At 47.4% G+C, this 23,538-nt stretch overlaps 1 protein-coding gene and 2 long non-coding RNA genes across 3 annotated transcripts; all 3 read left to right on the forward strand.

Annotated features, from left to right (window-relative positions):
• The first annotated feature begins 319 nt into the window (after positions 1 to 319).
• LOC144382272 (uncharacterized) lies at positions 320 to 10,790 on the forward strand. Its single transcript, XR_013448865.1, has 5 exons — positions 320 to 1,949; positions 5,053 to 5,184; positions 8,635 to 8,656; positions 10,397 to 10,485; positions 10,718 to 10,790. It is a non-coding gene; the product is annotated as an uncharacterized LOC144382272 (long non-coding RNA).
• A 1,075-nt stretch (positions 10,791 to 11,865) lies between these two features.
• LOC144382045 (transport and Golgi organization protein 1 homolog) lies at positions 11,866 to 19,026 on the forward strand. Its single transcript, XM_078074031.1, has 10 exons — positions 11,866 to 11,916; positions 12,086 to 12,224; positions 14,214 to 14,315; positions 14,983 to 15,043; positions 15,152 to 15,187; positions 15,267 to 15,334; positions 15,458 to 15,552; positions 16,500 to 16,582; positions 18,398 to 18,560; positions 19,007 to 19,026. The coding sequence occupies exons 2-10, from the start codon at positions 12,100 to 12,102 to the stop codon at positions 19,024 to 19,026; spliced, it is 753 nt and encodes a 250-aa protein (XP_077930157.1). The 5' UTR covers positions 11,866 to 11,916; positions 12,086 to 12,099.
• A 131-nt stretch (positions 19,027 to 19,157) lies between these two features.
• On the forward strand, positions 19,158 to 21,016 carry LOC144382073 (uncharacterized). The gene is made up of 2 exons (XR_013448468.1): positions 19,158 to 19,235; positions 20,826 to 21,016. It is a non-coding gene; the product is annotated as an uncharacterized LOC144382073 (long non-coding RNA).
• The last annotated feature ends 2,522 nt before the right edge of the window (positions 21,017 to 23,538 follow it).

The raw sequence follows: 23,538 nt of genomic DNA on the forward strand, positions 1-23,538 counted from the left end.
CCTGGAATTCCCTAGTCCCCCTTAGAGGCTGGGCCTCTCTCCCGTTCACTTTTGGGCTAGTCTGACTCCACCCCTTCTGTAGCTGGTCTCTCCTTCTATAACCAGGACCGCGCAACTCTGGGGCTCTGGAGGCGGGCAGCAGCATCTAAACAGAATTTCATACAAATGTTTTGCTCTCCTTGTTTTGTTTTTGTTTGCTTGTTTTTTATGGTTTCTTTATATTTATGTTCAAGATACTGCGTTCCTATTTTAGCAGTGCTAAAATGGTTCCTGTTGACAAGAAATTGACACAATAAGTGGTGGTTTGCAGAGCATTGATTTTCAGCTGCCTTGGGCCTGAATGAGTTGGGGAAACATTGTGTTAGTCCTAGAGAGAAACAGTTTAGGAAGTTCGGCTCAGGACAGGGCCCAAGAGAGATGATCACAGGGGGTTTGTCTAGTCACCTGGGTCCCTGGCCCTGCCCACCTGCTTGGCTCTCCCCGCCCAGCACACCTGGAGCTGCCAGCTCTCTGGGTGTTGTCTTGGATTCCCCAGGAGAGAAGCTGGTGAATGTTTTCTCTTAAAATACTCTCATTCCTGGAGGTCCCAAGAGATCCCATGAGAGTCAGCTTGGATTGTTTCCCCTGTGAGGTTCATAACGTAAAGCCCAAGCTAGTGTGTAGCAGGGTCACATAGGTAAGTGACAGATCTACCGCTGTTTGAGGTGTTAAAATGTCTCCGTCAACTAGGGATGATTTTGAGGCCATACAGTCTTCTCATACTAATATCCCAGGATATACCAGCCCAGAAGACATACTTGATTACAATTTTCTCATGCTTATTTCATTCGGTTCCAAGGTAGCTTTTTCTTTGGGATTTCTTTACTCCTATTTTATTTATAGAGGTACTTCTCAATTTCTAAACATATGGGAAATTCTAGTGAGCTTTTTAGCCATGATTTCTAGCACATTATATTACCACAACATGCTCTGTGTGATTTCATGCCTCTGAAACATACTGAAATGTCCCTTATGGCCAAAATAGATCGGGTGCATTTTTGTAAGTGTATCCTATATGCCCAAAGTTAATGTGTCCTCCACAGTGGTATATGGATGTGGACAGACATACGGAGATAGCTGTGGGATTCAGATGGTTTGCTATCAAGGTCTACATGTTATGGATGTTCTGTGTGCTTTGAGTCACTGAGAGAGGGTTGAAACCTCCCACTCTGCTTGTGTATTTGCTTGTTGTTGCAGTTCTGTCCTCCTTTGCTTTATATGTTGTTCAGCCAATGGCTCTAGGATGGGAGTTCTGGAAGGAAGGAGATAGCGCCCAGAAGAGGGGAACAGGGACCCGGGTTGGGAGGGAGCAGAAACAAGAAGGATGGCCAAAGTTCCAGAGAGGACCTGTTATTGGGATGGCACGTGGTGGGGCGCCAGTTGGGAAGGGGCTCTTTAAGTATGAGGTCACGCGGGGTGTCCATTATGATCTAGCAGGGGCAAAGGCAGATGACTGGCTGAGAGAGAGTATAAAGCCTCTGGGTTGCTAAGGAACGGTTCAACCAGGGCAAGGCTTGGAGAAAAGTGTATCGTCCTCCAATCCCTTCACCTGCTACTGTTTCCTGCTGACCTAGTGATTTCCTAACCTGCTGACCTACTACCCTTTCTGAACCTCCCCTCGAGTACTTACTCTGACCCTGACACCGTCGCTGACCCCTTCTTCTCCTGACAAACGCCTTCCCCAATCCCACCCTTTATTTCTACCCTGCTCCCAACCCTCCTTAAAACCCTGTCCCCTTCCCACCCCTTCCCACCCCTCCCTACCCCACCCACCCCTACCTCCACTCCACCCCCCATCTCCACCTCCTCCCTGACGCCCCAGCACCCCTTGGAAGGACCAAGACATGAAGGTGCAGAGGCTGTTGTTCCTGGTGCTCTTGCTCCGCTGTCCCGGTTCCCCAAACCCAAATGTGAGTAAACATGGCACTTCACTGGTATCTTCACAGGTGTGGGGGGGAAGGGCAGAGGGGGAGGGAGAGAGAGAATCCCAAGCCAGCTGTGCAGTGAGTCCAGAGCCTGAAGAGGGGCTCAGCCTCAGGACCATGAAATCATGACTTGATCCAAACCAAGACGTCGTCACTTAACTGACTGAGCCACCCGGTGACTCAAAGCTGCTAGTGGTGTCTTCGTTCCTCCTGGGTTCTTTCACATGGTGGTGAAATAATAGTTTTTTCATGGGGTCCTTGGTGGGAACTTGAGAAGAACTGCAGTTCTTCCTGAAGACCGAGGACCGCAGGGCAGGTTTCTCGGTCAGCCTGAAGGGGCTGGGGCCACAGCCGTCCACATCAAGTTCTGGGTCCTGTCTGTGTGCTTGGTCCAAAAAGAGCAGCTCTGGCAGGATGGAAACCTGAAAATACTAGGCTTATGGTGTCAAGAAGGAAGGATTTGAGAAGATATGAAAAGCCATTGAGCTCTTTGTCTTCAATAGGGGGCATGTATGATATGTACATTAGATCTCATTCAACTTGTCTTTGAAAATGTCAGGAATGCTAATGTCTAGGAGCTATGGGTATTAGACTAGCTCCTGGAAGCCCAGTGAAGATCCTGCTGCAAGCCTTGTATGTTTAGGGTCCATCTTCTACATACTTTGATTTCATATCAGCACATTGTTCATATTTGTGAAGTTTGGCAGCCCTGGGAACAGTGGTACCTTAAGCATTGGTGTTGGGACTCAAGTGTTAAACAGTGAAGTGTCCTTTGTGCTCTGTGCTTCCTGGTTGGTTGACTTGTAACAACTTCTGAGTCAGCCCTTTCCTTCTGGGCTCGGAGGCTGTCCCCAGGGACTCTGTGTCCCACCAGGTCCATGGGAGCCCTGAGAAGCCCAGCAGAGACTAAGTGACCGCATCTTGCTGGGACGTCTGTCCCAGGAAAATCTGATGGATTGATGTCATCAGGAAGCGAATGAGTTGTTATCCATTCTTTGGCCCAGTATGTACAGAGTGTTGATTTCCCCAAAGTCAAAAGCTCCTGAATGTCCTTAGGATTGTCCCAATATAAAGAAATACCTGGTTCCTAGTGTGATATTTCACTCCTTAAAAAATAAAACCCTTACCGTCAGGAGAGAGAGACAGACAGGGAACACCCTAGAAATAAGCAGACTTCTTTAGATCGGCCTACACCAGATTCTTAGAGAGGGCTCTGCAAAGTGGGAGTAGTCAGGAAGGACCCTAGTGTTGAGGCAGACTCATCCCACATGAATACCTCCAGTCAAAAGAGACTCGATTCTGTTTCTTTTGAGTCTTCAAAGGAGGGAATTTCTTGGTAGTCTTTATTGGAAATATTCCCCTCTACCAAGGCTGCATCTCATAGATCACTTGGACTTTCTCACCCTCCCTCATCTCTGAGCTCTTGCATAAACTACCTGGTCTTGCATTTCCCTCCTCCACCTGCTCATGGCCATTGTCTGTTAGAAGCCAGTGTTATTGGCCCCATTGGATGTCATCTAGTTAAGAATCAGCTACTGGTCAGCATCCCGACAGCTGCCAGATGTACCACGTGGCCACAACTGGGGGTGTTTTCCATTTGTGACAAGATGGCCTCTGTCTTTTGTGCATTTGATCCCCATGATCAACCATTGTGCAGATAGCTAATGTTCTCTTTCAGACAGCGGCTGTTCAAAGACCGTGTATGTTTCCCACCAGCACACATGTTTGTGACCTCAGCTGTGAGGGCTGAAGATGAAAATGTTATAGATTTCAGGGGTACTTTCTAGAGAGTTGTGTTTGCACGCAATTCAAGCTTGGTGTGAATGAGTATGAATTGCATTGTGAGCGTCTCGTCTCCTAAAATACTTGGAAGTCCAGTTTTTGTAAAATGAGATGTGTTCTTTTTTTTGGTGTCCATATCCAGGAATTTTGTATTCTTTTAGAAATGAAATTTCATGGTCACCTGGGTGGCTCAGTCAGTTGAGCTTCTGCCTTAGCCTTGGGTCATGATCCCAGGGTCCTGGGATTGAGCCCTCCTTGGGCTCCCTGCTCAGCCGGCAGTCTTCTTTTCTGTCCCCCTCTACCCCTTCCCCTGCTCATGCTCTCTCTCTCTTTCACATCAATAAATAAAATCTTTTAAAAAATTAAATTTTAGAGTTGGTCTTGACTGATTTAGTTACAATACTGAGAAATAGGAACATGAATGCCTTTCACTGGCTTTTGGAGATAGGTGTTCAAGTAATTTAAAATGTCACAGATATCATCAAAAGAAACAAGATCACCTGATCATGAAAATCTTCATGTACCCCTGAAATCTGACATTTTGGGCTGTGATTCTGAAGCAAAGTGGGCATTGAAAGAAAACATCACTGTTTTCAGAAACTAAGCAATAATTGTAATTTATTTTTGTTGAAATACTCATCCCATATTATTCTAATAGAAGCCTCCTGTCTCTCTCTCACTCATGTCCTTATCGATAAACATCTGTCCATAGAACATTCTCATTTATATCTCTAGTACCTTTTTTATTCTTGCTTTCTCTCATTCTTCCATAAATTTCGGGCATATTTTTGGAAAGGTTCCAGAGGAGTTTATCCAGGTCCTTCATGGATGTACAATAGAAGTCAGTGACTTCTTACCTACTGTAAGTTTACATTTACTTCTCTTGTCTATTTTATGTGGGCTTATAAATTCTTAAGTTCTGTTAGCTATAGAAAATTTATTTGCAATGTGTTTGTAGGCAAAATCAAATCTCTTCAGATTTGCCTATTAGATTTTTCCTACAGCTTCAGTGTTCTATAATGTATATATGATCACAACACCTTTTTCAAGAATAGAGTTTGTTGATATTTACATAGGTAAACACAGTGAAACCCATCAGCACAGTATGATAGTAAACACACTCATCACTCCCAAAAGTTTGCCCCTGCTCCTTTGGAATTCCTCTGTGCTCCTTCTCCTCCGTGGGGAGGCACTTGAGAGGTGTGCTTACCTGGGGGAGGCTGGTTGAGGGTTTGTAAAGTTGATGGTTTGGGACAGAGACATTGTAAATCTTTGAGATTCCTCATTGTCTCACGTGTTATTTCAGCTTGTCCATGTTGTGCCTGGCCGTTTCCCTCTTGGCCCTGATGGGGTTGGAGTTCTATGGAAACTTCCCATTATCACTGCCCCCTTGGGAGTTTGTGTCCTTCTCATTTATATCTGGAGAACCATCCTCGCTGTAAGTATATTAAAGTAGCTTATATATACTGTTCTTCATACATAAGCAGAAAATTTTATAGTCATTGGACCTTTTGTATCCATTCAGTAATAGAAATATCCCTCTAATACATCAATTTTGATGATCACCTAGATTGAAATAGATTTAAATTTGTGTTGCGGTGCCTTCTGTGATCCATATGTTCTTTTTTTTTTTAAAGTTCAAGCATAATTGGCCAACAGTGTAGTATTCGTTTCAGGTGTACAACATGATTCAGCAAGTCTATACATTTCTCAGTGCTCATCACAATAAGTGTACTCTTAATCCCCTTCACCTCTTTCCTCCATCCCTCCACCCACCTGCCCTCCAACCCATGTGTTCTTTAGAAGTGTGTTGTTTCATCTCCATTTTTGGGTCATTCTCTAGCTATCTTTCGGTGCTTGATGTCTAGTTTGAGTCGTCTGTGGTCTGAGAACATACTTCCTGTGATTTCTTTTCCTTTGGTTGTTCAGATGTATCTTATGGCCCCGAATATGGCCTCTCTTAGTGAATGTTCCATGGGAACTTGAGAAGAATGTCTTTCCTTGGGTTGTTGAATGGATTATTCTGCAGATGTTAATGGATCCAGCTGATCGGTGATGCTTTTCAGTTCACCTGTGTTCTCATGGAATTTCTGTATCTGTTGGATCTGTCAATGACTGATAGAGGATTCTGAATTCCCCAGCTATAATAGGGATTCGTCTGTTTCCATCAGCAATTCTTTCAGTTTCTGCCTGATGTACTTGGACACTCTGTTGTTAATGCATGCACATGAGAAATTATTATGTCTTTTGGAGAATTGACACCTTTACCGTTGACGTCATTCCCATCATTATCCCCGACGGTTTTCCTTCCTCTGTAGTGTGTTTTGCAGGATCATTTCACTGGCCACAGGTTTCTAGTTGGATGTTTCTTTGAACACTTTAAACATTTCATCCTTCTTGATGGCAAGGTTTCTGAAGTGTGATGTAGTCCTTATCCTTATTCCTCTTGGGTAAGGGTTACTGCTCTCCTTCCCCCTTCCCCCTTCCACCACCCACACCCAAGCCCTGCTCCAGATTTCCAGAATTGTTTCTTTGTCTTTAAGGACCTGTGACTGAACATTCTGGGTTAGGCATCGTTGGTGTTAGTTGTTTGTGTGTTTCTTTTGGTATTTATCCTGCTTTCCTTGTCTTGAGCTTCCTGGATCTGCGATTTGGTGGCTATATTAATTTAGGAAAATCCTCAGTCATTATTGCTCCAACTGTCTCTCTGTCCATTCTCCTGCTGTTTTCCTATTATGTGTGTGTTACACGATTTGTAATTGTCCCACTGGTCTTGGATTTTCTGTGCTGTCTTTTTAATTTTTGTCTTTGTTTTTCTTTTTGGAAGTTTCTGCCGGAAATTCTTTAGGCACAATGATTCTTTCCTCTGGTATGTTGAGTCTCTTAATGAAGCCATCAAAGGCATTCTTGATTTCTGTTATGGTGTTGTCCAGCATCCCGGTAAAATCTTAGAGTTTCATATCTCTGCTTACATTCATCATCTCTTCTTCCTACTGCCCCCTTTTTGCTTAGATCCAAGATCAGGTATGGAAGGGACTTGAAATTCCCAGCCTGCCGATGCCATCGTCTCTGCCTTAGATGCCTCAGGTAGTGTGATTCTAGTGCTTGCTGGCGTGGTTTTTACCTCTAGTATGCCTTGTGAGGTTGTGTTGAAAGCTAGATCTCCTGTTCTGGTAAAGGAACTGAGGTAAATAGGACGTTAGGGTGAGGTTGTCTACTCATCTGTGTGGGGTTAGACTGAGTTTACTCCCAGGTGAGACAGGGAGGAGATTGCATTGGAGTGGAGACTTTCCCCCTCACCTCTATTGCAGTCTTTGGGAAAGGCCCAGTTAGGCTCTGGGGACATAGTTTCACTTGAAGGCAGACCTTTCCAAGAAGAACAGAAAACTTCTGAGGTTATTTCTAAATGGAACCTCCCCCCTCTCCCTGCCAATGGAGAAACCTTCCCTTCAAAAGGAAAACAAGTATGTGCTACGGTGAGCGCTGTGAATTGTGCAAGACTGTTGAATCACAGATCTGTAGCTCTGAAACAAATAATGCAATATATGTTAAGAAAAAAAGAAGAAGAAGATAGCAGGAGGGGAAGAATGAAGGGGGGGTAGTCGGAGGGGGAGATGAACCATGAGAGACGATGGACTCTGAAAAAGAAACTGAGGGTTCTAGAGGGGAGAGGGGTGGGAGGATGGGTTAGCCAGGTGGTGGGTATTAAAGAGGGCACGTTCTGCATGGAGCACTGGGTGTTATGCACAATGAATCATGGGTCACTACATCAAAAACGAATGATGTCATGTATGGTGATTAACATAACAATAAAAAATTTTTAAAAAAAGGAAAACAAAACTTTGACGTCTTTGCTGTGCTCATCTGTCTCTTCACTTCCCCTTCCTGTGGGGCTGGGTGACAAGGGCCAGAGCAACTCAGAGATTCCTAAGCAACATGTGAAGTTACAGGAATCACCATGGTTTTCTGTTTGCCCTCCACTGATGGACTTTCCCCTAACAACTGGCTTGTTGATAGCGTGCTGATATTCCAATATCCTGGCAAGATTTGGGGGCTGGCCTCAGCCTCTCCTCATCCTGTAAAACTTTTGAATGGGGAAATATGTTAATGGTGTCAAAATGGGGTCTTGCCTAGAGTTTACTAAGCTATAATTTATCACGGTGACTCGATCTGGATAGCCTGGTTCCCCTCTTTTGAAACATCCGCTGTCATTTCTCTTGTTGCTTATGCTTCATCTCTCGCCACGTGCCACTCTTTTTCTCCTTCGATGGCTTTTCTTTCTTTTTGATGACCCTCTGTAGCAATCTGGGAAACTTCATAGCACCTGATGTGCCATAACTGTGTGTGAATTCAGCAAACAGCCAACCCTTAGTAATAGTTCAGAGAAGCTTTCTGGACAAGGAAAACGGCATAATTTTGTCAGCGCTTTGCTCACCTGCCAGCCTCCCTTCCTACATTCCTTCCTCCCTTCCTTCCATTTTCTTTCTTTCAGGATCTTAGAATAATCCGTTTCTGAACTCAGTGTGGATATTGGGTTGCATTAAAGTTACGGAAATGATGAATTCATGAATGTGTTTTAAAATGTCTGCATGGTCCGCTGTCAAAATTGAACAGGTTGAACGTTCATTTCACAGAATGTGACTAGATTTTGGGGTCAAAACTAAGTTATATACCTTTGTGCTCTTTATCAGAAATGGATTGTGAACTATGGTGACTTAATCAGGAAATTCCAATTTTGTCTTCTTTTTTCATCCTGTGAAGTCATTCTGCTAAACAAAATGATTATTGTAATTTTATTGGATGACTGTTTCCGTATTGACCTGAACTAGAGATTTTGACTAGTAATATGTTTTGACATCAAACTTCATTTTCTTTCTTCCTCTCTTAGATAAAGCCTCGACAATATCAAGGTAAGTTTTTTGGCTTTAGTTTTCATTGTCGTAAATTCTCGGTACTGGTGTTTGATGTGGGTATAATAGGACTAGGGATAAATATGGTGACTCCTGATGTCTAATTGACTTGTTAACTCCTGAAAATCGTTCTCTTTCCCATGTGGAGTCTAAGTGACAATGTGGAGGGTGTTGCCATCTCTTAGGAGACCAGGAGGAGGTATACCTCATGGGAGTAGGGAGAATAGGAAGAGTCATTTTGCAGAGACATGTTTAGGAGGCATGCGATGATAGGAGCCTGAGGTCTGGAGTGAGTACTTTGCCATGACCTGGCTCTTGGTGAAATGTCGAGATGAGAAAACACTCTTTGAGTCTAACAAGCAGGCTACACTTAGAGAAGGAGCCACATGTTGCCAGACAGAGCGTGTGTCACAAGAGAGGTTTAAAGCATGGTTTTGAGTCTGAAGTGGAGGGAGCCTTTCCTGCCAGGGGAGAATGAGTGGAAAGGAACGGGTGCCAGTGGGGGTGATGTACTGTGTCGGGCCTCATGGATTGTGGTGATTCCGTGGTGCTGTCTGTTGACGGCCAGGGTGGCTGCCTGGCACATAGCAAACCCTCGAATGCTGGTGTTCGTCCCTGTGAGTGCAGCAGTGGGGGTGGTGAGAAGAGAGATCTCAGGGCACGAGAGCGCTCACATTGGGCCAATAGAAGAGAAGTTTGCACTTTGAGGTAAGATGAGAGAATTATGATTTTTTAGAAGATTCTGTTTATTCACTTGACAGAGAGGGCACAAGCAGACCGAGTGGCTGGCAGAGGGAGGGGGAGAAGCATGCACCCCACTGAGCCCAGACCCAGATGTGGGATCCCAGGACCCAGGGTGGAATCATGATCCGATGTGGGATCATGACCCAAGCTGAAGGCAGACACTTAACCGACTGAGCCACGCAAGTACCCCGAGATGAGAGAATTAAGTGCCAGTTAGAGGAGTCTGTGTTCTTGACCTTCGATGTGTTATCCATCTGTGATAGGGCGCTTCATGAGTGTTGTTTTCCTGCCAGGGTAGAGGGTAAGCTTCTCATGTTGGGATGAGAAAAGGTTGTGTTCCAGGGCGTGTGAGTTATCCAGGCCCTCCAGAGACTGTAACGTGGAGTTTGTACCCGAGTGTGTTTGATTCCAAAGATCTTGTCCTCCAGAGCCCCTGCCTAGGGTACATGACAGGCAATCTGTGAGCAGCAGAAAGTCACTGAAGGCCTTGGAGGTGCCACTCAATTGCCACTTTGAGCTTTCCTTGTGTGGAATTCCAAGGAGGATCTGGAAACGGACATGGCGCTGAGCAGGAGCAAAGGATGGTTTTGTTCATTTTGGGTTGTTTGCAGGGACTTATTTTTGTACCTTAATCATTGGAGGAGAGAAATGTTAGTTGACAGGATGCTTGATTTTTCTGTTACGTATCTGGGGATGACATCAGCATTTGCAGTGATTGCATTTTCCAAGATTGGTGCTTCCGGATGGGAGTAAACTTAGAAGACATTTGAGGGCGTTTCTCTATTTTTGAAAAAAATTTCAGTAGGAATCTCCCCGAAATAGGTTGTGTTAGGTTTCCAATGCTGCTAAAACTTGCTTCCTTAGGGCACAATGGGAATGCTAACAAGTTAGTTACACCCAAGTGTCAGAGAATGTGTCTCTGGTGCTCATACACTGGGATTATTCAATGTCACTGGTTTTGCTAGTTATCTTTGAGATTCTTTTTTCTCCTTTTAGTAACCTTACAACAAATAAAGGAGAAGATCCATCGACTTAGAACAGAAAACAGGGAGCTTGCTCAGGAAATATCCCTTTGGGAGCTGAAGGTATCAGTGCCTTTTCAAATACTTTTTGTGATTTCATTTTGGTTACTTCCACCTCTTGTAGTTCATCCTATTGACCTATTTCATGTGATCCAGAAATGGTCCTGATTCAAGAGAAGTTTCACAAATGTAGAGCACTGCCTCTCTATTTTGAAAGGAGTCACACATTAGTAGATAGGTTTGTGTAACACGATGCTATTTTGGAATTCTGTTTCCTTCTTCATATGTTTTATAGATCCAGGAAGGCAAGAAACACCTTGCAGAAACCAAGAGTGAACATAAGTTTCTCTCTGAGGAAGTGCTTCAATGGAAGGTAAGAATCCCTTCTTTGCCTGAATTGTGTCCTACCAACAGAAATCAAAGTAATGAATTATCATCATTATCATGATTATTATTATTATTTTAAACATTGCTTGATTGACTGATTTGAGAGAGAGAGAAAGAGTGAGTGGTAGGGGACAGAAGGAGAGAGAGAATCCCAAGCTGACTCCATGCTGAGTGTGTATCCTGATGCAGGGGTCAATCCCATAACCCTGAGATCAGGCCTTGAGCCAAAACGAAAGCAGGAGTCAGACACTCCACCGACTGTGCCACACGGATGCCACCCAGGTGCCCCAAGGAATGGATTATTATTACTCATTCAAAATGTTTTGTTGAAGAAGAACATCAAAAAGGTTGAGGAAGTTAATGAAAATTTAAATGACACCCTTCGTCGGGCACGGGCTCACTTGCAAATTGAGAGAGAGAAGAAGGTCAAGAATCAGGGTGTGGTAAGAGCTGGCTGTTGAGTTTTAGCTTAATGCGGCTCCGGCAGGCTTTTGGTTCACTGGGTGAGGTGAGTGCAGCATCCTCGCTTGCTGTTTAGCACAGTAGAGAGTGGGCATCTGGGAACTGAAACTCCTACGGAGCAGGGAGCTGGGATTTCACTTAGAACCACCATGATGAGGTTTGCTCTTATAAGGACTAGGAAGTATGGTTGATTTCACAGCGAGGTAATGATCACATCATTCAGCCCTGCCCTCCAAGATATGTAGCAGATCCCCACAAGATACTTGAGCGATGAAGGGCGATGGCTGGCCCGACTGTACAGTCCCTTCCTCTCTTAATGCCAAACGGAGCATTTTCAATGTGAATAGGGGAAGACGTGTATATATGTATGTATGTGGATATATATATGAATGAAAGCCACTAAGAAAGTCATTTGTGAGTTCTTTGACTTGAACTCTTTTCCACTTTGCTTACTTTCTCCTTCTTCTATTATGCCTTAAGGGCTTTCTTTGTTGCACTGCATGATCCTGTCCTGTTAGGCGCCCTCACGTTGTTGTGTGATCATGATTTCCTGAATGTCTTTTCTCATATCTGTCTTAAAGGCCCAGAATGCATCCGAGGATGGAGAGCAGAGAGCCTTTAGGGCCAAAAAACGAGAACTGCAGGGTATGTTATTTTGGGGGAAGAAATCCCCATATGGTGGCAATGAGTTTGCATTGGGAAGGGAAAGAATGCCTTCCTGCCTTCAAGGTCTTGCCCTTCTCCTTTCCCTATCAAACCGAAGTTCTCAGGTCATGTGCACATACACACACAAAAGAAAACTCATCCTTTCCAGAATATCAACGATGGATGGAAGACCATTGCAATGCCCTGAGTTCTTTGAAAACCACTCAAGAAGCCGAATTGAAACTCCTGAGGAGGAAAGTGGGTATCGTGGTGGATTTCTCTGAACAGAGACGAGTGGCTGCCGAAGAGTAAGCTATTCTTGTGTGAATTGCCACAGATACTATTGTATGAATTTCTGTGACGGCCAGTCTAGATAATTGTATTTCTTTTAGAATTGGCTCTAGAGTGTTTTTGCCAAATGCATTCTGTAGGATAGTGCCTGCCCTTCCTGCCTTGATGTGTGTGACCTGCATTTCCCTGTGTGTTCTAACTGCTTGTCACGCTTCTTGTGTGACTCCTTGGAGTAGAAGAGGGAAGGTACCATCATTAAAAACTTTGATACCTGGATCCCCTCTGGGTCTGTCTGCATTGTCCTTTTGGTTTCCGTGTCATCCCATGTTCTTATTAGCCCTGAATTCAGTCACTTTTGGTTCAGTACGAGACTTGGGTCAATAATGTGGATAGAAAAATGGAATTGTCCTGCTGCAGAGACACTGGGAGTTTCTTTGTGGAAAGTGGGTTGGGGCTCCAGCAGTCCTGGATCCCTTCATCCAGTGTACGACTGACATCACTCACTGTAGCCCAGTCCCTAAGAAGGCCAGGGTATTTCCCATCCAGCGGATTTTTTTAGGTGGAACTCTCCTGGGTCCCAGCCAAAGCCTGCGGTTTCACTAGGGCTCACCTTTGCTGGCTGACCCTGAACTTGACTCGTTTCCTTCTAAGCCCATGCCCATAAAGTTGTTCAGCTTCTTTCCAGTTCACTTGCCTGTTCCAGAATGTATTGATGTGTCCTGGGGAGATTGGCTCCCACTGCCAGGCTGGCCTTCTCCTAGGCTTCCTTCTTCTCCATCTGGTTCTCGTGTTTCTTCATGTACTCTTTAGAAATTGGGTGCATTCGCTCACGAGTTTGCTCTTTTGTCCAGTGTTTCCTTGATTTTCTCAGGAGGAGATCAGGACCTTCGAGTCCCTCATTCACGTTGAAAAGCAAAACTGTTCCCTGTCTTCCCTGGACACTCAGCTTTGTGTCATTCCTTCCCACAGCGGGGGTGGGGGCTGCTCTGTGTCACTGGCATCCTGGTTCTGTTCATTGGAAATTTCTTTTGGGGGTGGGTACAGTGTCCTGACCACCTTTCTGTCTTCTACACTTTACAACTGAGCCACTCCATTACAGCCGCTCCAGAAAGCATTTGCTGAAGGATTGCCTGAGAGACCAGAAGCAAATGCATGTGTCTTTCCCTGTCTGGAGCTTTTGACTCCGTTTCTAAGAGTCTTTTTGCATGTGATCTTGAGTAAATCAGGTGTCCTGTTGAAACCCTTTCAATCAACACCATGAACAAAAGAGTCTGAGGGCAACACAGCAAACCAGCCTTTCTAAGCATCGCACGTTGCTGCCTTCACTATCAGTGAACTCAGTCTTGTTCAAGTCGGTTGACTCCATGCAGTTGATAGTTTTCCATCTGAAATCTGTTGCGTGGAGAGAACACACTGACTATGTGACAGTTCACAGCCTTTTACACTTGAGGACATATTGCCGGCACTAAGATTGGCCTCTTCAAAGGAGGAGGCGGGGGTTGTAGTTGTAGACCCAGAGATGTCTGGGAGTGAGTTGCCATGCTGATGAAGCCATATTCTGGAAGGCTTCCTTTCGGGTTCATCGTGTCAGGCACAGCCTTGGTCTGAGGATCAGGGCTCCCCGTGGAGGTGTACGACTAACGATGGTCCCCCGCCTCATCCTATAGTTGGTCAGGCTTGGTTTTTCACTTTGAACTGAAAGGAGCCTTCACCGTCTCCGACAAAAGACCAACTCTGAGAGGACACAAACTGCAATGTTACTTGAGGACTTGATAATGAGGTAGAGAAGTGTAAAGACAGCTCAGATTGCAACGACTTGGCAGCATCTGGAGTTTGATTTTTCTTGAACCCTAAATGGGACCTTCAGTTCATTTCCCTCCTTGTGTTGTCAGTCTGTGCATTTATGAGGGACACTGGAATCTAGGCCATCCAGTGTGCTGGGAGGAATGACGGTAGAACTTCTGGACCTTGGCTACTGGACCATGTCTATACCTTTCCTGTCTTAGGAAGGTCGCAAAGACCCGCCGTGACCTGGAGGCAACAGAGAGTCAGCTGTCAGCTGCCGTGGAAAATCTGAAAGGAATCAAAGAAGAAACGGACAAGTACAAGTGAGTTCAGACACTAAATATTAGTGGCTCCTGACATCCCTGTTCACTTCGTATTTTTCACTTTTCTTCATTGTTTAGACTCAATTCCCATGTAATAGAAACAAAAATTCAGAGGCATATCCAGAGAGAATTACCAGACACAAAAAGTGAAGCTCTAGAAAGAACAGAACCATTTCATTACTAAACATGTCCTGATCCCCAGCGCTGGCCTGATTCTGTGGAAACTTCTTCCACACCATCGTCCCTGGGGGTGGTGTCAGTTGTCCTAGTCTTGAGGAAAGCAGTTTGTCGTAGCATGAATCCTACCCATAAAGCCGGTAGTGCCATCTGATGGCGCTGGTCTTTGCAACCCTGGGAACCATGGCGAGGATAGAAGTTTCCCAGTACACTTGATGGCACACTTGTCATGTGATAAATTAGGGAAAGATTGAAAATGGGTAAGGAAATTATGTCAACTCTGAACCCTGCAGGGGAAGAAAAACGATTACGGAAAAGAGGTAGCAATAGCTTTGATCCTACTGTGCATTATAACCATGTGAAAAGTGTTTCCTGTGTCAGGATCAATTGTATGAGGGGACAGATAAGAGGAGAATGGCCACGTGGGCAGATGATTTAAAATCACAGCCAATATTGGGTGTTATCTGACGAAAGCGATTATAACTCACAGGCGAGAAGTCGGAGCGTTGCAAGATCAGCTGCGGGAGGCAGAGCTCACCTTCAAACACAAGGTAACCTGAGTTGTGCCCCAACATCCTGGCCCCTTCGCGCCTCCTGCAGGTGATGGAAGTGGCCCTTAGATCCCTGAACATGGGCTCTTGGTGCGTTGACTTTTTCAGATCGCAGCTCATGAGAGAAGTGCTCTAGATAACTGGGTAAGTGTTTTCTTTTTCCTCCTCTTCGTTTGGGGCACAGTCCGGCACAGCTGAAGGTGGATGTGTTTTTCTCCCCCAGACTAAGGCTCGGGTTTGGGAGAGGAAGATAGTGCAGCAGAGCAGGGAGAACGCCTACGTGAGACACAGGTGTGCGAGTTTGACGTGCCCTTTTCTGGGTGTCTTGAGGGGTCAAGGCTAAGCTGTTTAGTGTCTAGTAGAGGACATGGTGTTGTAATTCTTCTAGACGTCCATTCTTTTTCTGTATTCAAGATTGCACATGATGAGGAGAGGGACGCTGCCTGAGGGATCCATGAGGCAGGAACCGATGCCGGGAAGACCTGAGACACAGAACCGTGTGCGGAGAGGTAGGGAGCATGCTGTGAAATGCAGCAGCCTGATCTCTGCTGGGAAAGCACACGATGTCCTTCCCGTTCCTGTGGGTGATCACTGTGTGTCCTGGAGAGAATCACGAGCACTCCCTAAGGACAGCAGGTCGTCTGAAGGGGTGACAGGAGGGTGCTTTCCTCAGGTGCCCACCGGCAGCAGGGCACCTGTCCCTGTGACAGGTGTGGAGCTCATGCCCCTCCCCTGAGTGCAGACCCTCCCACCCCCTCTACCACCCACCTACTGAAGAGCTGAGCCTGGAGGAGTTGTGAGCCCGAGCTCCCTTCCCACTTTGACGCAACGGTGAAGACTTTTTGGAAAAAAACAAAAATTGAGAAAAATGGCATTTATTTACTCTTTATGGAGGTTCCTTGATTTTTGTTTTATTTGTCATCGACAGTAGTCTATTAATCCGTGAAAGTCATGCATTTTACTCCTCTAATGTTATCGGTATAAAGCCACAGCTTTACTTCTCAATCTGCCTATTTTTACTTTGCTCCTGACTGTACGATTAGTCTACTCCAATTCTTCTCTTAAATATTTACGTAATAGCCAGTCACACATGCTAGGCCTCATCTATAGACTGAAGGATTGAACCGTCAACTGGCGGCCTGAGAAAAGAATGCATGCCGTTCATGTTGAGGGTTTCTCCATTTTTAGCTGGTTGAGCCCAGAGCAGTCTACTGCCGTTCCCTGAGCTATGAAAACACCTGAAGCAAGCTGGGCGATGGTGGTCCCATCCTCGAGGGGGAGAGGCAGAGGTCTCCCCCTTGTCCTCAGGGGTCAGCAGAGACATTTGAGAAATGCTGTGTGTCTGAGAAGGGACCCAAGAGTGGGACAGAGGGGAACGTGTTAGGGGCGGGTTTGGAGGGTGGGTTTGAATTCTGCACAGTCGGTGCTGGTCTGAATCCACCTCCATCTGTTCTAGGGCTTTGGTCTGATGCTGAAACTGGTGCGTCTCCCATGGGGAACAGGGGCACCGAGCCTCCTAGAGACCCAGGGATGAGCAAGGTAACTACCGTGGCCTCTACCAGGTGTTCCGGAAACTTCTCCCTTTCTGAGCAGCACCCTGTCCTGGCCTTGTGTCTGTTGGGTGGGTTAGGGTTTGTCTGTGGTGTCGTTCACCTTTCAAAATACAAGCAGTTCACCCAGGGGCTGACAGGCTTCTCCATTACAGATCCTCACCTTCGGTGGCACCTCCTGAAGCCACAGGTGCTTAGAGGTGAAGGATGGCAGGGCGCTCACTGTGTGTGTGTGTGTGTGTGTGTGTGTGTGTGTGTGTGTGTGTGTGAGTGTGTGTGTGAGTCGACCCCTGCCCACCCACAGTGCCCGGGCGGGGACTTAGCTCGAGGAGGATGACACGTCACTCCACAGTGAAGTCTCTGGCCGGCCTGACTGCCAGTCAGTAGGTTACGATCAGGTGCGATTGGTGTAGTGTTCATGTTGGGGTTAGATGATTTACCTGGGACAAGGTCTGTGGTAATCCTCACAACTGGAAACTAGGGGAAACTCTCTCCCCATTTTATATTGCCTGTTTTGCAGTTTGGCATGTTCTTAGATAGGGCAAGTTTCGTAAGTCATCCCTGTTTGACTTCTGCTGGTAAAAATGCTGTACAGAATCCCTCTACTTGTACCCTTTCGACGACTGTTGTGAATTTCCAAAGCTGTTGGGTGTACTGGCACACACCATCTGAAGGGGGGATGTCGGTGATTAGCTGCATGACCCGGGCCTCACAAGCCCTTCAGTTGGGCTTCTAGGAGCAGGTCTTTTTGGTCTTATGTCACTGTGAGAGCTGGTTTCTTCTCTCATCACACGTTCTGGAGTTGTCCATGAGAAAACATAAACATTTTTGTGAATTCTGTTATTTAGCCTTCCCATCTTAATTTCCCACTGGACAAAATTGCTCTGGAACTCAGTGTGCGGAAAATTCCGAAGACTGTGTTTTAAGATAAACACAGCCGCTGCACGTAAATAAGGGCCATTGGTATCATGTTCCTCTGGGAAAACCCTTTTCCAGGTCCACTATCAGACCACAGGCCCCTAATTCCTCAAGGGTCTTTGTGGCCTGGACAGAAACTGCAGAGAGTAGAAGACCGCTTTGTCAGGAAGTGAGGCAGGTGGGGACAGTCAGGGGCTTTGCGGGCAAGGGATTCACCTCGAGTGGCTCAGATTCCTTGTGGAGAAAGGGCATTCAGTTTCACCACATTCTGCCTATTCTTTTTTTTTTTTTAAATATTAATTTGACAGAGAGAGACAGAGCGAGGAGGGAACACAAGCAGGGGGAGTGGGAGAGGGAGAAGCAGGCTGCCCGCTGAGCAGGGAGCCCGATGCGGGGCTCGATCCCAGGACCCTGGGACCATGACCTGAGCCGAAGGCAGACGCTTAACCGACTGAGCCACCCAGGCGCCCCACATTCTGTCTATTCTTAACAAACCCAAATCTTCTGCGGTGGTTGAAGAGGAACGATGAAGTGTTGTCCACGATGTCAATGCCTCCGTGTCTGGAGTGTGGGCTGCTTTACTCGTTTCCAGTGATCCCTTTTCACCCTTTAAGACACTACTTCTTGGTAGTGAACGTTGGCAGACATGGGTAGTGATGTTTGGTGACAGTAGGTTATTCCTGTAACATCCATTCTCCTTCCTCACCCCACCCCCCTTATTATAGAAGGCAGCTATTGGGAGGGATAAAGTTTTCTAGCACGATGTGGCTCTCCTGGAACATGGTATTGGAGAAGGAGCAGGATGCTGAGAGCTCTCTTGGGTTTCAGCTCTTGGTGTTGCAACTTTTGTGTGTCTTGCCCAAATATTTTCTCCTCTGTTCTGCAGGTCGGTACAGATGTGAGAGGGTTTCCTCATGCCCCAAGGCCCCCCCATATGCCCTACCACATGGGGCAGGGTTTACCAGGCTTCACTGGCTATGGGCCACCTGCACCTCCTCCACATGGGTGGACATGGGGGCCTCAAGCACAGCTCGTTCCTGCTACACACGGTAAGATGATCTGAATTGGATGACCTGAATCGTAAAGCCTATTCATAGTTTAAGTACTTCAGTTGGTGGGGAAGATGTAGAGGAGGTACCAGAAGGCTTTGCAATGCAAGGATCGACCTGAGTGAGGACATAGTAGCATTCCTCACCTTTCTGTGGACATCCATTTCATGGACTGTCTTGTTTCACCCTACAGAAATGGGCAGCAGGTGTCCGCCATCGAGAAGAAAAGTGACAGTTTGCAAAAGACAGACATAAAAGCTTTGCCCATGGGCACTGCCCAGACACAATGTTTTGGGCCCTGGGATGGATGAAGCACAACCTCAAGTCACTGTGACTTGTGGAGGCCCCAGTTGTCCAGTGTTATTCATTAGCTCTGAAAACATCTGTCACTGGGTGGACTGATCACATCCTCAGGTGTGGGGGACTTGTGTCTCCTTTGTCCACAGGGGTGAGAGGAGACCTGTGAGAAACACTCTGAATCTGGAAGGGATGTGGGAGTGGGAGAGAGTGGAACAGGGTGGGGCAGGTGTAGAGGGTTGGCTTCCATCCTGCATGGTCAAGGCCAGTCTGAATCCACCTCCGTCCCTTGTAGGGCTTCGGCCGTATTCAGAAACCTGTGGCACTCAAGGGGACAACAGCGGCACCCCGCCCAAGAAGGTCCCACAGAAGGACCAGGTAAATACTGTGTCTTTCCTCAATTGTAACCATTTCTGGAATCCTGTTCCTGTCTGGGCAGCACCCTGTCCTGACCTGTGTCTATTGGGTATGTCCTGGGATCTGTGTATGGTGTCATTGACCTTTCAATATGCCAAGTCTTCATTCGGAGCCTACAGACTTCTCTGTTTCCAAATCATCACCTTCCGCGGGGCGTCCTGAAGCTCCAGGTGCTTAGAAATGAAGGAGAGCAGGACCCTGCCCTTGTGTGTGTGTGTGTGTGTCTGCATGTGTGTGTGTGTGTGTGTAAACTCCGGAGGAGAGCAATATGTCACTCCACACTGAAGTCGGCCAGTCCCGCTGACTCCTTGCAGTTTGCTTTCCCGCGAGAGCGGTAGTGGTGTTGGTTTTCGGGTCAGGAGACTAAGCTGGGAGAATGTCTGCGGTAATCCTCACAGCTGGAAACGGGAAAAGCCATGCCCTGCCTCACACTTTGTGCCACGTGTTTTGGGCAGCTGTGAGTGTTGGTGGAGAAGGTGAGCTGCGACCTCACGTGCGTTCCATCTGTGTGGGTGAAGACGCGACCCGGAATCCCTCCAGTTGCACCCTGGGTGAGATGAAGGTGAACTCTGCCAGGGGCCAGGTGTGTGGTAGAAAAGGCCCCCCGGAGCACAGCCGTGAAGAGGGAATCCCGGTGACTCCCTGCAGGGCCCACGGCTCACACACGTTTCAGTCGTGCTCCCGTGAGCGGGTTCTGATGCGCTTTGGTGGCTGTGCCAACTGATAGCGTCTCTCCTGATCCATCCTGGGAGGGTGACGCCTGCTCTCCAGACACATTGGTTTGCATCCGGGGATGCAGAATCGGCCCCTCAGTGGTTCTCGGCACCAAGGACTACGACTACGCATTTGCTCTGTGCCTGAGCTGAGGAGCATCGGAATGCCGGTGACGCAGATCCACAGAGCTGGGTCTCACGAACTCCTCGGGATCGTGTTCTTCTCAGCACTTTTCCCGGTCCGCTGCAGGACTCCAGAAACTCCTGTCTCCTGAGCGGTGTCTGTGGCCATGGACAGCACTTGGGAGAGTAGAAGAAGACCCCTTTGTCAGGGAGGGAAGCGGAGCAGGGTCAGGCGGGTGCTGGTGGGAAGCAGTTGGACCCACGAGGGGCTGTGATTCCACGTGTGGACACTGGGCTTCTCCGGACTTCTCAGCGTGTTTTTGTTCTCACTGAGTCACATGGCAAGCCTCTGGGGCCACACTGGACGAGGGGATCAGAGTGGGCCTGGACGCAGATGCCTGCCTGTCTGGCATATGCTGCTTATGGGCCGTTTCTTGTGGCCTCTGGTCACCTGGTAGGAGAAGACGACTTGACGTCCCACCTTCTCAGACATGGATGGTGATGTGTGGGGACACTACGTTCTTTCCTTCCCTGGTCCCTGAGTGTGTGGTGGCACCAAGAGGGGGACTAGGGTTTAGTGGCACTGGTGTCTGCTCCCTGGAAGCTCAGGGTGAAGAGAGGGCCAGGTGCTGACCCCTGCTTCTTTGGGTTTCAGGTTGGTGGGGGTTCTGCTTCTGTCTGTCATAGCAACATTCCTTTGGTTTCTGTTCTGCAGAACCCTGTGGATGCAAGAGGACCCGCTCCTGTACCCGGCCCACTGGGTCCACCGTACCCCACGGATCCCCCTTCATCACCATCCTGGGGCCCTGGGGCACACCTCCCTCCACCCACCCAGTGGTCTCTGCGTCCTTACCCTGCACCCGAACCTACAGCACAGGGTGGGATGATATGAATCGTATGAATTGACTTACAATGTGTATTGTCTTCTTTCTTATTGAGTTGGTGGGGCAAAGGCTGAGTTTGTGCTGAGGCCTTGACATTGCGAGGGGAAAACCGCCAGGGGGCGCTGTAACATCCTGAGGTTTCTCAGGACATACAGGTGTTGTGCTTGGCTATTTGCACACACTGAGCGGGGGGGGGGGGGCAGGGAGGTGCCCTCGTTGGGAAGGAATCCTCTCTATCGCACAATGGCGGACATATATTTCTTACCGTTGGGCACGTCCAGAGTCCACAGTTGTTGTTCTGGGTGGGATGAAACACACCTCTCACTTTGTTTTCAGCGTGTTGAGTTTGAGCTCTCATTTCCTTAGTTATAGAAACACCTGAAGCAGGGCTATGGTCCCTTGATTAATCATCAGGGTAGGGGTCTGTCCCTTGTCCTCGGCAGTCAGTGGATACTTGTGGGAAAGCCTCTTGTCCGGTAAGGGAGGTGAGAATGAGAAACAGTGGCAGATGCTGGAGGCAGGTGTAGACGGTTTGTTGGAATGTTGCTCAGTCACTTCCAGTGGGATGGTCTTCCGTCTTTTCTCTGACGTGGGTCAGATGCAGACGCTGGGGCATCCTCCATAAGGAAGAGCAGTCCTGCATGCAGGCCTCTCATGTTATGGGAGAGTGAATGTTGCTAAGGACAGGATCACTTTCTTCAGGTTGCTCAGGAGACGCCTTTGATGGACTTTGTCTTTCACTCACACTGAGGTGGTCGGCAGGGCCCTTTGTGGTGAAGGAGAGCCGCTCTTCTCCAAAAGCTGGGCACAGCAGGTATGCGCATGCACACTGTACAGAGACCATATTCTGTGCTCTGGGAGGGATGAGGAGGGAATTTCAGGTGTCTGAGAGCAGCGAGGGACACATTCATTAAACGACATAGATGTTGTGTTCCGTATAAGGGAAGCACCAGCGATGGATCTGAAGGACAAGAGAGGGAGCCATGAGTCACTAGAAACAGGAGGCTGTGGATGAGAAGGATGGAGGTGCTCAGGGGAGTGGATGGGCCTCTCTCGGGTAGAGCGGAGGCCGTTCCTGCAGGCCAGCAGCTTGAGCAGTGAGTGTGAGGACACCGTGAGATCCACACTGGGTTGCTGCCTGTGTCCGTCACACAGCGTGGATAATGCAGTTATTTGTATCAGAACGTCATTGTTGCCATAAAGCTGTTCGTTCCTAATCTATAAGGATTGTTTCCTCTGAATTTCTGAAGGTTCTGAACTGGGTGAAAGAATGTGGTGGAGACTTGGGAAATTGAACTTGGTTCCTTTGGGGATTCTTGTCTGCCTGAGTTTGTGGGCCCCAGTGAGAAAAAGTGAAGACGGGACCAAGATCAGCAGAGTGGCTGCCTTGGCCTTCAGCCCGAGTCAGACTCTTGGTGGGGAATTCAGGATTGACCAGGAGCCACCCTCGCTGGATCCCTGTCACTACGCCTCTGCCTCTGAGTCACCGCTCTGCCTGCACTTTGCATCTCCCTGAACTTTGGTCACAGTATCCTGCGGATTTACCTGTGTTCCTGCCCGAATGCCAGCTCTCCGTGGGGCCTACTCAGAGCCTCAGCTTTGTTATCTGTGAAAGGGGAGCCTGTCGGATTCTGAGGTCATTAGAAGAATAGGAGTTGAAGTACATAAAGAATCTGCAGGGGCCCCTGGGTGGCTCAGTCGATTAAGCATCGGACTCTTGATTTCTGCTCAGGTCATGATCTCAGGGTTCTGTGATCGAGCCCCAAGTCAGGCTCGGCGTTGAGTGTAGAGCCTATCTAGGAATTTCTCTCCTCCCCACTCCCCACCCCCCGCCGCCTTTCCAGCACAAATTTGCCCTTTTTTGGTCTCTGTCTCTCTATCTCAAAAAAAGAGAAAGAATATGCAAAATATCTGGGCTGTTGGCCACTCCCCCTTCTCACTGTTTACATGAAAATAGCTCCATCAGATGATCATCAAAAGATGTTCATTTAAGTCCACAACATTACACTGAGAGTATAACACCTCAGCCCAGAGATTGGCATCCTCATTTCAAAAATAAGGCAAAGACCCCCTTTTTTTTTCTATTAAATTTTAGGTCCTAGCCGAGAATGAAGTAAAAGATCATTCTGAGAACATGTCCATGCAGAGATTTATATCTGAGATGTGAAGACAATTATTTTCTATTACATACAGACTCACGGAAGCAGCCACACACTCAGGTGTTCATTCAAGGCCTCAGATATACCAGAGGAAGCAAATGCATTTAGGAAAACATAAGGTCACAGTGTACTAACCCAAATCTATCTGCCTTACAGGACAGTACATTTGATATTTGAAGACGTCCCTGAGCAGTAACAACCAGGCTGTGTGTGCATATATTTAGAAAATTGTCAGATCAGCCTAATGTCCTGAGTGTTGTCCCTGCCCATCCTGTCCCCTGTGCTCTGTCTCTCCTGGGATCCCCCAAATAAACCTTTCACGGCTCTGTCTCTGTGTCAGCGTCTGCCATCAGGAGGCCCTGCAGTCGCTCCCCTTCCAGTGCAC

The sequence above is a fragment of the Halichoerus grypus genome, chromosome 6, assembly GCF_964656455.1.
Source record: "Halichoerus grypus chromosome 6, mHalGry1.hap1.1, whole genome shotgun sequence".
NCBI lineage: Eukaryota > Metazoa > Chordata > Mammalia > Carnivora > Phocidae > Halichoerus > Halichoerus grypus.